Here is a 15865-nt window from a genome sequence, read left to right on the forward strand (position 1 = left end):
CTGAGCATGCCCAGATCTCCCCTTATTTACGGCACACTCTCTAGGTGCTTATCTATCTGTTATCAAGACTTCCTACTGCACACCACTGAACTCTGCTAATCACTCAGAGCTTCCTCCTACACACCATGTGACCATGTGACCTCACATACAGTCTAAACTTGGCCATTACTGCAGTCATATCAGCTGAAGCTGATAAGTCTGACAAAGGCAAACATTAGACATCGGCACAAGTAAATACTATGAAATAAACATGTAAGCTATGAACAGGGAAGCAGGGTTGCCATGGAAACGTTGGATTGAGAAGGAGGCTTGGTTAACAGTACAGGAAGTGCTCAATATAAGGGAGGAAATACACTCCACTGTGGACTCAGAAAACAATACTTAAGATGGCGCTGCCTAACCCCTGGAAACAAGTTTTTTTAAAGTTTCTTTAAACAGTAAGTAATATGTGATTTGGGCTGGATTACAGTGGCTATAATCTGATAATTACTTATTATAATGGACTAAATGAAAAGAAGCATCAGAGTGGGAGAGTTTACTTCCTCTTTAAGGTCATGGAGTGGTCTAGTCAGTCTCCAGACCTTAATCCTATAGAAACTTTATGGAGGGAGCTGAAACTTCAAGTTTTCAAGGGACAACCAAGAAACCCTAAGGATTTAGAGAAGATCTGTAAAGAAGAGTGGACCAACCCCCCCCCCCCCCCCCCCCCCCCCCCTGAGATGTATGCAAACCTGGTCACCAACTACAATAAACATCATACCTCTGTGCTTGCCAACAAGGGTTTCTCCACCAAGTACTAAGTCATGTTTTGCTTGGGGGGTCAAATACTTATTTTACTCATTGAACTGCAACTGCATAATGTATAACATTTGTTTTATGTGTTTTTTTGGGGGGATTTTTGGTTGATATTCTGTCTCTATTGAAAATACACCTCTGATAAAAATTATAGACCCTTCATTTTTTTGTGGGTAAACTTACAAAATCTGAAGGGGATCAAATAATTATTTTCCAAGATGTAGCTACACCCAGTGCCCTCTCTATCAAATCTAACCAACAGTTGGGCACTTATCCTGTCGTTGTGTCTACACTGTGTGAAGGACTAAACCCATCCATGTCAATGTAATATCATGGTAAATCTTTATATTGTCACTGGTAGGCCACTATATTGGCTTTGTGCAGTGATATTCAGAGACTTTTCTTTCACCAAAAAGGCCAGTGTTGAAACCATGCTATGTTACATGTAGAACCAGAAACATCATATTTATATACTCTATATGTATATATAATTTCAGTAATTTCTGACTTTTGGTAATTCTATGGACCAACTTCTGAGCACTATGACTGAAAGCATTTTTTCCATAAAATTTGCTTATTGTGACCTACAGGGTAAGTCATACTATCTTTCCTAAACCCATACTATTATGACTTTTGAGTGTGAGAGGAAGCCCACACAACATGAAGATATTATCCTGGCTTAAATTAGAAGGACCCCAGTACTACAAGGCAGAGCTAACCACTAGACCACTGGAGATCCCTTTCTACATGTCTTCCTTCTGGCCTTTGGTGCCACCGCCGTGTCTCAGGGGTATACCACCTCAGTTCCCAGGGATGATGTTTTATCTAGCGATATTCCATTATGGTCACCATTTACAATATTTTTACCCATTTACTATAACTAGGTAAGAGTGGTTGGGATCTTTTTTGCTCCCCCTCTTCCTTTTATGTTTTATATTTTGTTTCTTACTATATCATTTTTGGTAATTTTTTCTAGACATTCCCAAAACCCTGCATCTGCTCCTGACAAGTGGTATAATAACCACCAAACACGTAGAGTTTTCCTATGATTCGACGTCACAGTTTCCCATGTTTTACCATTTTACCTGATTACCATCACAATACTATTATGAACCAATTCATCATTGTTTATATATTTATATGTTACCATCACAATCTGGTTTACATACCCTAGGTCCATTATTATGTTTATTGTCTAGAGTTTAATATGTAATATTTACCGATTTTACATACAAGTTCTATATGTGACCTATTATTGATTATGATATTTTAATCTATTTATACTATGTTACAATGTTATGTATGACATGTGTACTAAATAAATAATGTTTACATTGATTGGCTCTAATTATGTTATGTAGCAGTGTGCCTCATATAAAGTCCCAAATCTCTCTTCTTATTTCAAATTATCGGGGATGGAGGTAAATCGTAGCTATTGCCTCATATAAAGTCCCAATTCCATTTCCTCTTTTTCAATTCAATAGGGAGGGAAGCACACTGCTACACCATTTTATCCTCAATACCATCTGTGACTTAACTTACCTATTTTATTTTTATTCCATACAGGGGCACCACTCTGTTAGTCGGGGTTGGGTAATCATCCATTGTCCCCGGGAGCTGCGACCCCCACCACGTACTTCCCCTCCCTTGTCTGGGGGGCAGGGCAGTCTCCTGCTGTGGGCCGACGCCACGCTTGCATGTCATGCTTCACAACGTCAGTTATGACGTTGCGGCTCTGATGTGTATATCTATTCTGTGTGTACGATGAGGGAGGTTGTCATGCCATTATGCCAAGCGTCGTTTTTTTGCTCAGAAGATGGTGCCGCCCTCCCTTTTCACGCTGCGTGTCATTGGTGGTTGCCCTCAGTTGATCGGCTGCAATTCACATCTATATGCGCCGCGCCATCATCCTTGATTTGTTCATCTCCCCTTCACCTTTGCACCTCTAGTCATTCCTCCTTTTTACCATTCCAGGTATCCTATACTTTATCACTCATTATACTTCTTTCGCCTGGCTGGTTTCCCACTATACTACCTATTTAACCATTTCATACCTTTTTTGTCACTATATATCAAGCACATTTGGTTGTGGTTTTCATCCCTCCTTTACAGCTACTTCTTTATCTCACAGGCTATCATGCTTAGTTACCTCAATACACAATGATTCTCAGTCACAACCTTTGGTCTGATTTATGTTACTTTCACACCTATTTTTCCATCTCATTTGTTTTCTCAACGTCCACTTGGTTGTGGTTTCCCCTCTCCAGCTTTCAGCTATACCATCAGCTGATCGTTCAATTACCTAACTTTACAGAAATTCTTTGTAATTATCTACATTTTGAACATTATACATTACCTATTATACAGATTACAGCTGAAGTACTGGAGATCCCTTTCTACATGCCTTCCTTCTGGCCTTTGGTGCCACCGCTGTGTCTCAGGGGTATACCACCTCCTTTCCCAGGGATGATGTTTTATCTAGCGATATTCCATTATGGTCACCATTTACAATATTTTTAGCCATTTACTATAACTAGGTAAGAGTGGTTGGGATCTTTTTTGCTCCCCCTCTTCCTTTTATGTTTTATATTTTTTTTCTTACTATATCATTTTTTCTAGACATTCCCAAAACCCTGCATCTGCTCCTGACGAGTGGTATAATAACCACGAAACACGTAGAGCTTTCCTATGATGCGACGTCACAGTTTCCCATGTTTTACCATCTTACCTGATTACCATCACAATACTATTTTGAACCAATTCATCATTATTTATATATTTATATGTTACTATCACAATCTAGTTTACATACCCTAGGTCCATTATTATTATTATTATTATACACGATTTATATAGCGCCAACAGTTTACGCATCGCTTTACAATGTATAGGGGGGACAACACAATTACAGTACAATACAAGAGGTACAGGAGGGCCCTGCTCGTAGAGCTTACATTATAAAGGGAGGGGGTCCATTATTATGTTTATTGTCTTGAGTTTAATATATAATATTTACCGATTTTACATACAAGTTCTATATGTGACCTATTATTCATTATGCTATTTTAATCTATTTATACTATGTTTCAATGTTATGTATGCCATCTGTACTAAATAAATAATTACATTGATTGGCTCTAATTATGTTATGTAGCAGTGTGCCTCATATAAAGTCCCAAATCTCTCTTATTCCGGAGCTAACCACTAAGCCACAGTGGTGCCCTTGAAACAGGGGTACACTTTTCCTAAAAAAAAGCAGAGGCTATCTTTTAAAGACAGCTGATTTATTCAGTTTTTAAGCTACATTTGCACAGGTCACTAGTGCTGGTGCAAATGATAGCAGTAATCTACTGATTCCTGTCGCTGTTTCAGCCACCAGTGGGCACCTATCTGTGGCCACTGAGCCCTGTACATTACAATGACAGGTCGGCGGTGGCCACAGTTATCCGTGGCTGTCCACCCGGTCAGAAAATACCTATGGTGATCGCTGCTGGAAGCACGCATGCACGCAGTGATCACCAGAGGTAATCGAAGGCTGGGAGGGCAGCCATGGATGGCTTGGTAGCTACAGCGAGCCACACACAAGTCCCTGAAACAGCTACAAGAATCAGAAGATTTCTGCCGCTGTCATTCGCCCTGGTTATAGTCGCCACTGCAAATGTAGCCTAATGGATAAAAGTTAAATAGCACATCATTCATCTCTGCAATGAGACCTCATAAACAAGTAGCAAATGTAAGAGCATGCAGGTTTTTTGGCTTTTTCAAGGTGATACCATTAAACAGTATTTCCAAGCAGCACCTAAATATACTTCCAAACCTCCCTATAACCCTGTAGAACACGTGTCAAATACAAGGCCCATGGTCTGAATCCGGCACACCAGGCCATTTTATGTGGCCCTTGTACCTCTCCTGCACCTGCGGCACTCCCTTGTCTCCCCCTCCACCTTGTTTCAGCAGTCGGCAGGAGAGAGGAGGACAGAACTCCTCTGCCAGATCCTGTGCTTCATCACGCAGCCGCAGACAGGCTTGTTCCTCCCCCCCCCCCCCCCCGTGTCAACTGCAACTGCAGAGAGTAGGCAACTGCAGAGAGTAGGACAGAACTCTCCCTTCTACAGACTCTGTACCTCTCTGTGCAGTCGCAGCACCTCCTCATCTCTGCCTCCCCTGGCCTCAGCATATAGTAGATTCCTGCAGCTGACTCCTGCCCTCTTCTGGTTCTTCTCCATACCCTGTAATTCTGGCTCCCAGCTCTGCCCCCAGCTTCTTCTCCGCAGCAGCAAAAAGTGAGGAGGATGCACTGTGATGTAAAGAAGGGTGGGGGACTCTTGGCTGCTGATGGTGGGGGAAAGGGACTCTTGATATCTGATGTAAGGGGGAGGGTGGGGTGCTCTGGACATCTGATTATGGTTATTAGGAAAATAATACATTTGAATTTGAGTTGAAAAGGAGGGTCTCACTCTACTGGCATCATCCACAGATTCCACAACAACTTTTATAGGAGACTGCTCAGACAGAACACCATGGCAGAACAACATTATGTCTGAGCAGTCTCATAAAGTTTCTTGTGGATGATACCAGTGGTGTGCACCCCTTTTCAGACTTGCATCATCTGCTACAAAAGATACAACCAGCACTTTGAGGGCAACCATAATGCTGATATGGCCCATGTTAAAATTTAGTTTTATACCCCTGATCTAGAACATGTGCCACCCTCTTTATATTTAACCTTGTTCCTGTACTGAGAAGCAGCTTTTATAATAACTTATGACATCATCGTCAGGCTTGAAAATTTCTTGCAGGGGCAGCTGCTATGAACTCAGCGCTTAATGGCATAGGCACACCCCTACAACTACATCTCTCATGAACCCTTTGCTTACACACGGGTTGATTTATAAAAAACAACTAGGCTGTTCAGTTAGCTTAGTGAATGAGGTGAAGCTATGCTGACTTTCATCATCCAGTCATGTGCAAACAAAATAATTTTTTCCTTGCATTTGATTCTTTCTAAACAGAACTTTTGGCACATTCATAAAGCTATGGAAAAATGTCTCTGCCCCATGTGACTCTGGGCCTCACACAGCCACAGGCCTCTGACATGACGGCATCTAGCCAGCATGTCAGCATGGATCCTGAGCCAACCTTTAAAGATATACTAGCTGCTGTCACTGTCTGTAACTTCTCAATTGCAGATCTTACAGGGTAGGTGAAAGGTGTATACATCTGCTGTGGAGGGGCGTATTAGCACTCTCGAGGATGACTGGCAGCCATTGCAGAGAGATGTTAAATTTGTTCATTCTGTGGCCTCTGCTAAGGCATCTAGGTTAGAGGACATGGAAAACTGCCTTTGCAGAAACAACGTGCATGCAGTAGGCATCCCTAAGATAGGCAAGAACCCTGTGGTGTTTATTAAAGCATGACTAGCTGACACTTTTGGGTGAGACACTTTTTCACCTATGTTTGTAGTTGAGAGAGCCCATAGAGTCCTAACGCATCCCCCACTGCAGCGAGCACCACCAAGAACCTTCCTGTTCCTTCTTCTCAACTACAGAGACAGGGATACCATACTATCTAAAGCCAGAACAGCTGCCTCTCTCAAAGTGGATAAAAAGCAAAGTCAGTATTATCATCTCTCTACAGGAAGTTAGAAGCGCACTTGACTTCTTGCAGATCAACAAGCATTTGTACAGGGATAAAACATGGGAAACGTGCATGTATTGTACATTAAATGTATACAATAACTTTTATTTTACCCAAACATACACTCTAAGTAGTTGGCATTCTAAACTTCTCAAGCTATTCAACATCAAAAACGTCCACTTCCCCCCTAATGTAGAAGTAAAAGCATTCAACGAGCATGCATGTTCTGTATACTTTTTATACAAAATAGGTCTTTTTTTAATCTATCAATGTTGGAGGTTGCGGTCATCTTTTCTTACCAGTAAATGGCCCTGCTATCATCCAAACTTGTTGATGTTAAAGGTATCAGATAGTCATCAAATATATTACATGTACTTTATTTTAGCAAATACAATGGTTCTATGCATTCTGATAGTAAGGCTAGTTCTGCACTAATTAGGAGTGCCCACTGTGTTTGCAGCCAGATGAACCAAATATACTGTTTTGGATTGTTATGTCATTGTGAAACTGGACTGCCAGATCACTAATCTCACCTGTACTGGTACTGATACTGCACGGCCCTGGGACATTTTTGTTTACTAGGGAGTGTTGGAGCACTACTATGTAATGTACTCATAACCACCAGGATCCATACTGATATTTTTTAAAACACCCTTATTTGCACCCACATGTTCTTTCCTAGGCTAATGGGTATTTATGTTAAAGTGTCATTAAATCCATACAATAAAAAAACTCTAATTACATGTTTTTCATGCTATGTTACTCACAATATATATACTCACAAAGCCACTAAAGCATTAGTTTTGTGTAGAGTGAAATATACCTGGCTGATCCTGCCTTCAGCTGTCCGTCCCATATTCCCTGTGTCCCCGCTGCAGGTTTAGATTGTGTAGACCAGCTGGTGTCCTCTACTGAGTATGCTCAGGTTCAGTTCCCTCATTTCCTCCTTTTTCATATCTGTGCAGCCCACATAACTATAGAGTCACACATGTGGGCATATACACGGTAGTAAATGACACTCCCCTCCCTCTCTCCTCCTCCATGTCCTTCTATTGCAAAACACTATGGGTGTGGAATATAGAATGCTGATTAATTACATTTACTAAGAAACTCACAAAAGAGCATAGTTTTAATATAGATCAGTATTAAATATATTTAATATAATTGCTAATACCTCTAAAGTAAAAAAAGAGCCTTGGATGTAGATGCTGTCTGAACAAAAGTAAAGCTAGTGGTAATCATCTCTGACACCGTCTACACCATATTAATGCACAAAAATACACATTTAATGTTCAATAAAGATTGATTGGGAGCTGTAAATCAACTATTTGACATTTATAATCTAATTTGAATTGCTCTTCTGGAACTATTTTTTTTAGTCATGTGACTGGCACAGCACCAATCATGGCTGGCCAGACACAGAGTCACACTGTACAGAGCATACATCAGTAGAGTAGAATTCCCCCAAGGATCTTTCCCTGCAGAGTCCAAAGAACAGGGAAAGATCATGTGACCACATAACAGTGCTGCAGAAATAAGGTGCTTAGAGCATTTAACAAAAAAACAGAATACAGTGCCATGATATACATGATTTATGTCAATGAATTATGGCAATGATCACTTTTCTGTTTAGTATTACTTTCACTCTGTTTGTCAATACCTTCCATGCTGACCTCTCTGGAGCGAGCTAGATCTCCCTTATTGCCAACAAAAATGACTGGAATGTGGCGGTGTGGACGAGCAGACCGCAGTTTCAGAAGAAGACCAGGTAGATGCTGAAAGCTACTTCTGTCTGTCACTGAAAAGATTAGAAGGAAGGCATCCCCCATTTCTAGACAGCTTTCTTGCATCCAAGTGCGGGGACCTACCTGAGAAGGTAAAGACCACTATGATTAAAAAAAAAAAAAGAATTGTGATTTTGATATAGTAAGTTTACAACCAGCACTACTTTTCGGAAATTAGACATTTTAAGGAAGAATATTGGATCTTTGCAAAAATTCTTACCTGTTCCCAGATATCATATACAATTAATGTTGTCTTTTCTCCATCTACCATCAGATCTATCTCATATGTATCCTCTGGAAATGACAAGAAGATCTGTTCACAATCATATCAGGTCAAGAACACACATTTAACCCACACCCTAATAACATTTCCTATAAATCACCTGGATGTTCAGCTTCATGTGGGAAAGTATCTTTTAGGCCTCCAAATATCCCAGCAAGGGTTGTCTTTCCTACTCCGGTGTCACCAACCAACATAACTTTGTAGGATCCAGGCTCTGGATTACTGTCTGAGGACCTTACAGAGTCAGATGACCCTGAATGGACACTTGGCCAGTCAAGCTCATCAACAGCTTGTGTACGTCTCAGCTGGTGTTTGTAGGGCAGGGGCATGCTGCCACGCCGGTGTGAGTCAACAGAAATTGGAAGACTTCCTCGATGTTGCCGTAGACCACCCAGCTTCTCTATTTTGTTTAGTGTCATGGTAGGGGCTGTAATAGAATCAACAAAACAAATCATTAGTAGTATAACAAAATTAGCAAACCCATGCTTAAAAAACAACATTCTAACATGTCAAAATTAAAATAGTTTCATGCCTTAAACTCCACTAAACCTTAAAGTCAATTATAGTTATGGTGAACGTGAGAGTAAGTGGGCCTGAGTTTTTGACCACAGAAGCTGGTCAAGAGTTGCGTAATAGTATCTAAAATATTAAAAATGTTAAAAGTTAGCTTAATTGATGGCATTAAAGTGGATAATGTATACTGCACTGGTCCCCAACCATTGTTTTCCAACTCATATGTGGCATGAAGCTGGTCCTATTTAGATAAGGCCATACAAATACTTAAAGCGGTAGTAAACCCAGTTTCAAAAAACACTTACATTCCCGGCATGCCGGAAATGCTAACTTTCACATTGGCTGTGCTCTCAACCAAACTTTCAAGCAATCCAATGGCTGGTTTCATAACTGATCACATGTGCAGCATTATGGCAGTTTAAGAATCATTAGAGGCTAAGATGGCAGCTTCCTTGACTGAAAACTATAGAAGGGTTTACTTCCACTTTAAATTGGTTCTAAAGGTTCAAGGTTTTTACCTTCTATGCATGAAGGTAAAAAACCTTCTCTGTGCACCAGCCCCCCTAATACTTATCTGAGCTTGATCTTCCTCCAGTGCTATGCATGAGAGCCTCAGCTCTCCAGGGAATTTCCCTCCTCATTGGATGGAACAGGAGCCGGAGCCACAGCCAGCCACTGAGCCAATGAGGCGACAGAGAAGCTGGGCTTGTCTGGGTACTACTATAGCAAGCTGCTCTCTGTGGGGGCACTCAGCGGGAAGGAGGGGAAAAGAGAAGAGGATCTGGGCTTTTCTGTGCAAAACCACTGCACAGGTCAGGTAATTATGACATGTTTGTCATTTTAATGTGAAAAAAACGGAAGCCTTAATATCACCTTAAAGAGTAACGTAACTTTTGCTGAGAAAAAACAAACCCTTCTGGGTGATCAATGTACATTTTACAAACTTTGCAGCAGATTCCTACCTTTGGTTGCTGTGAAGAAATAGCTGTTTGTTTTGCCAGACTGATCACATACTCATTTTAAAATGGAAGTGACTGGTTTGTTGTTAATCAGATAATGCACTTGTGTTCTTTTGCAATCATTTTTATTATTTTTTTTCCAATAAAAAAAAAAGAGGGGGTTATACAAAACATAGTGAAATTGACACAGAAGTACAGTTGTCCCCCATACATAGAAAAAGCAAGAAATAAAGAAAACATCATATAAAAGGGAAGAAAAAGCAATTGCAAGCCAAATTTCACAACTTAGGTTGTAGGCAGCCAGTGACACACACAGTGTATGCAACTTCAAATGTTAGAGCCAGCGAGTACAAAATCTACAGGCAAACAATGTAACATCAAATGGATGGGACCCTACTGGCCCCATCCTGTATGTGTGAAAAAAATTTTTTCCAATCCAATGTGTCAACCTGAGAAGAGGAGATTAAGGGGGGGTAGGATCAATATGTACTGTATAAATACATAAGTGGTCCATATAGTGAACTTGGTGTTGAGTTATTCACTTTAAGATCATCACAGAGAACAAGGGGGCACTCTTTACATCTAGAGGAAAAGGGATTTCATCTCCAAATACGGAAAGGTTTCTTCACAGTAAGAGCTGTGAAAATGTGGAATAGACTCCCTCCATAGGTGCTTCTGGCCAGCTCAGTAGCTTGCTTTAAAAAAAGGCCTGGATTCTTTCCTATATAATATGTACATATTATAACTGGATAATAAAATTTATAGGTAAAGTATATCCAATTGCCTCTCGATGGGTCAGGAAGGTATTTTTTCCCCTGCTAGAGCAAATTGGATCATACTTTGCTGGGGGTTTTTTGCCTTCATCTGGATCAATTGTGGGTATAGAACAAGAAAACCCCCTAAATGGGACAGACCACCAACACATTAAATAGGACTAATAAAATATTGTTTTTATTAATACAAAAATTCAAAACTACACAGGCTAAAAACAGACGACTAGCATCTAAACGTTGTGCCATACAATACAAATCGACACTAGGACATCACAAAAACACTTATGCTCTCATTAGGGTAGAGCGCATAAGTGTTTTTGTGATGTCCTATTGTATTGCACATTGTTCAGAAGCTAGTCGTCTGTTTTTAGCCTGTGTAGTTTTGACTTTTTGTATTAATAAAAACAACATTTTATTAGTCCTATTTAATATGTTGGTGGTCTGTCAGAGTCCCATTTAGGGAGTTTTCTTGTTCTATCGATTCCAGGGATGGAATCACCACACTGTCGTCTCTGACACAGTGGGAGCCTTCTTTTTTTGTCAACTGTGGGTATAGGACTGTGTATATGGGATTGTGTGATATATCCCCCCCCCCCCTTTTTATAGGTTAAACTAGACGGACTTTTTCTTTTTTTTTTTCAACCAGAATAACTATGTAACTGTAAACACTTTCTGTGTTTTAATGAGGAAAGTTGCAGGGTCTGCATTCCTGTAGAATTGATTAACCTTTGGGGGGTATATTACTAAAATTTATTTTGCAGGGGGTGCCGAAAATATGACTTGTAGCTTAGAGCTGACCTTTGGAAAAATCAGTGAGCCAATCACACAAGCAGTAAATTACATTGTTGGAAAAGTTCCCCAGGTTGAATTTTACAAAAAAAAAAATACAGATTGAAAAGGAAAGGTAAGTTTTAATAACATTAACTGACAACATGACTTCTGTAGGAATTGTATATGATATAGTCTTTTAATTAGCTTTTTTCCCAACAAAAGTGGAGTTACCCTTTAAAAATATCATGGACAAAGGTTGACTCGATGTTTCATACCGTTATCTGGAAAAGTTGCAGAACACTTTTCTGCATTTACGCATGATATGATCATAGTCTTTGTCATAATAATGTATAGCCTTTTTTTTAGGAAACTACACAAGAAAACACATTTTGGTGTACCTACTTTTCACAACAGAATTCGATTGAAGTGTGATATAGCCTGATCCAAGAAGAGTTGTTGAAGCTGGGAAAGATTACAAAAAAATATCATAAAATTTGTGTCTCAGTCAATCTCTAGATCATTTACGGAAGATATTTAGCACCACTGTCACTCACACTGGACATCTAGCAAAGATCAGTACAAAAGCATCTTCAAATGAGTGACAACTCTAATGCCCTGTACACACAGTCGGACATTCCGACAACAAAATCCGTCAGATTTTTTCAGACGGATTTTGGCCCAAACTTGTCTTGCATACACACGGTCACACAAAGTTGTCAGAAAATCTGATCGTTCAGAACGTGGTGACGTAGAACACGTACGCTGGGACTATAAACGGGCCAGTAGCCAATAGCTTTTGTCTGGTAATTTTCTTCTGAGCATGCGCAGCACTTTGTCCGTTGGAATTGTCTACACACGATCGGAATTTAAACGATCGGATTTTGTTGTCGGAAAATTTTAGATCCTGCTCTCAAACTTTGTGTGTCGGAAATTCCGATGGAAAAAGTCAGATGGAGCCCACACACGATCGGATTTTCCGACAACAAGATCCAATCGTACATTTTCCATCGGAAAGTACAACCGTGCGTACAGGGCATTAGGTGACAGCTAAGAATTTATCAGCATCTCTTGCTATTGACAACAATCTGCTCTCATTTGGTGTTTTACATAACGAAACTCACTGTGTTTAAAAAAAAAAAAAAAAACCTTGCTACTCATTCCAAATTTTCTAAAGGCTGTGTGGATGTTTTGCATCACCACTGCAACAATATTTTGTTGTCACCTGAAACACAAGCTTGGAAATGTTTTTTCTCACGACAGCGCTGAGTTATAGGAATCCCTTGCTTATTTCCCATGTCTTATTTTTCTCTACACTGATATCCATGCCAAGCTGTTCAATAGGGGCTGATGGGGGTTGGCACAAACTATACACTTCTGGGGTGTTGAACAGTTGCAGCAAGAACGTATAAAAAAAATGAAATTTGGAAATAAAAGGTCACCGCAGGCAGCATCTCTACCAGGGCATAGTTAGTCCCCAGCCCCTGTCACTTTTCCTGAACCATTTGGTCTGCATGTCAATGTTCAGAAAAATATAAAGGAATGTTAAATATAAAGGAGATCTATAGACAGAATATATAACTATAATACATATACTGTACATGTATTAACAGCATACAGTTATCAGAATACACATTTTCACTAAAATACATCAATTTAGTAGATATAAGGTACCCCATATATTTTTACTTTCCCACCCATGAGATGTGTCATTATTTTTGAGAAAACACTTGGTGGGGAACTGTAATAAGCTAGTATGTCAAAAAGATATTTTATGCACATTGACCTTAAAAATATGCTATTATCCTAAATTCTAGTTTTAGCTGTTCAAAGCTTGTAAGAAAGAAATACCCCGATAAGGAATATTGTGCACTCTGCTAATTATGTTATCTACAGACTAACTATTCCTCACTATTACTGTAATACCATAGAATTATATAATCACACTTCTGCCTCCTTTTAATCCAGGATGATCTCCAATCAGTATCCAGGACAAACAGAGATTACATGCTCCAATCCTATCAATTTAGTGGGTATCTATTTTGAGGAAAGCATCATTTTTGTATTTCAAAAATAAAATATTTTGTAATGGTACTGTTGTATAAGAACTGCTGTTTTTAATGCTGGGAATCCATTAAACAGTCAAATATAATGTGTTATGAGACCATTCTATTAGTGATACAGGTAATTTTAACAACCACAGCGGTTGTTTAATCCAATTTTTTTCTGTTAATACAATTGCTGTTGAAGAATATACTTTTTTGGTAAGCCCCCCCCCCCTTTTTTTAGGGTATGAGGTTTTAAATACTTATCAATCAAATTGTATTGAATGTTCTGTGGATTATTCGTGAGTATAATAATGTGCAATGTATAAACCTAAATTTAATATTATACGCCCCTCCCTATTAGATTCTAAGCTGTCACGACCAGGGCCCTCCTATCTCGAACTGTGTTGTAACTCTACCATCTCTCTTGTAAAGTGCTGCGTAGACTGCGCAATCCTGTATAATAATAATTAAAAAAAATTAAAAATGAAAGTATATATATATATATATATATATATATATATATATATATATAAATATATAAATTTAAAAAAAAAACGTTTTTTTATATAGGGTGGGAGGAACATTGCATTGTTGCCCCCACCCTTTCAAGTCACAACATTTAGCAGGTATCATACTTCTAAGGTGATCATGGTCCATCCACAGTCCATGACTGGTCTCTTTTCAATATGCAATTATGCTAAGGGTAGGCACCTGCCAAGGCAACGTGTTCTGTGCATGTGACAGCTCACATCTCTGCAGCAGCAGCACTGTCAGTCATGCCACTCAGCCATTTAGTCAAATATGTTCCTTTCCATGGAACGAAGGTGATATGTGCGACTCGATGTCATTGACTACATGGTGTCTAAAAGTTAGCAAGAGTTGCACCTTAAACTCAACACATACGTTGCAATCTGATCGTATAATTTTCTTTGGATCAACCAACAACTATGTGGTGTAGATGCCTGTCTGATTGTATACAAATTGATTGGTTAGATCCTCATATTCCATACTAAATTTAAATTTGATTTACAATACTTGTATTACCAGGATGTAATGTGCATGTTGGATCTTAAGCTCTGCATCAGCCTTGGCTCCTTTGGGAGCATCGGTTAATAGAATTCGAGGACCAGTTTTCCCTAAGGAATCTGCAAACTGGTGGATAATTGATTCTTTGCCACCAGCATTTACTAAAACTATCCTTATCCTGGGAGCGCTCTGCATACCATTGCTAGGCTTATTGACATGCATATTTCCATCTCCTGTGGTAAAAGCATTGATGAAAGGCACAGTCTTTAAACAGATCGTGCAATAATTGCCATCATTAACTACTTCACTGCCTGAGCACATTATAGCCGATTAGGCAGCTACACCCTTCCATGCTAGACGTCCAACGATTACAGTGTTTAATACATTTCAAGCTGTGAGGATCTATCATTTTTAATGGTGATATTGTATAGATCATCATGCCACTCTTTACAATAGTCTGGCACTAATCCCTGCTATTAGAGTTGCAAACTATTTCTATGTCACAAAACCCAACAATGCTGATCAGCCATGATGCCTGGGGAAAAAAAAATTGCTCCAATTTACGCTTTTGTCACATACATCTTTTTCCTAGGGATGTACTGAATAATCACGTCGCCTAGAACGACTGGCAGCCATTAACCCCTTACTTGCCCAATGAGCATCCTTTAACTTTAAAGTGTCTTTTGTACACTGTTGCGTGCAATGTTTTAGATGTTCTATATTGATCAGGTTTAGGTTGATGCAAAACTCTGTATGCAAAGAATGTGTAGACTTAGTCTTAGTCTATGGTGATTTGTAAAATCAGATTAACTCAGGGATTACACAGCAAGCCCAGCAAACACCAACTGGCACTGTCTCACTACATATGCTTCTATAATATATCTGTGCCACCTACCTGTATTGCTCAATGTTCTCCCCCTGTCTCTGACACCAAAGCCCTGTCTTCTGCCTGGGTCTTCTCTGTGACAGATGCTCGCCTCCATCTGCTCTGTCCCTCCCCATCCCTTTAAATATTCCCCACTAGACACACACCATGGGCTGGGGAGACCCTCCCTCTGCTGATGATATATATGGAAATCAGGCAGTGATGTCAAAGGGATTCCCCTCCACACACCACATGATGCTCCCTGTCCCCCGCACTAGCCCTGTGCTGGGTACCTTTCCTGCCAGCTGTCCAGATGTGACTGGGGGTGCAGCTGCTTAGTGCACACTGAGGAAGGGGACACAGCTGCTTGGGCAGAAAGGTTGGAATTTATATGAACCTGACCACTGCTGCCTA

At 39.8% G+C, this 15865-nt stretch overlaps 1 protein-coding gene across 1 annotated transcript in view; it reads right to left on the bottom strand.

Moving 5' to 3' along the window:
- REM2 (RRAD and GEM like GTPase 2) overlaps positions 1 to 15579 on the bottom strand; it is a 31959-nt gene extending 16380 nt beyond the window's left edge. Inside the window, exons 1-5 of the mRNA XM_077469010.1 lie at positions 15482 to 15579; positions 11918 to 11977; positions 8600 to 8926; positions 8437 to 8510; positions 8093 to 8300 (exon numbers count right to left, since the gene is read on the bottom strand). Of these exons, the coding sequence (XP_077325136.1) occupies positions 8093 to 8300; positions 8437 to 8510; positions 8600 to 8926; positions 11918 to 11977; positions 15482 to 15569 (757 nt within the window). The 5' untranslated portion in view covers positions 15570 to 15579. The remainder of the gene's footprint in view (positions 1 to 8092; positions 8301 to 8436; positions 8511 to 8599; positions 8927 to 11917; positions 11978 to 15481) is intronic.
- Between the last annotated feature and the right edge of the window lie 286 nt (positions 15580 to 15865).

The sequence above is a fragment of the Lithobates pipiens genome, unplaced genomic scaffold (assembly GCF_037356315.1).
Source record: "Lithobates pipiens isolate NorthernLeopardFrog02 unplaced genomic scaffold, aLitPip1_a1.2 Scaffold_11, whole genome shotgun sequence".
Lineage (NCBI taxonomy): Eukaryota > Metazoa > Chordata > Amphibia > Anura > Ranidae > Lithobates > Lithobates pipiens.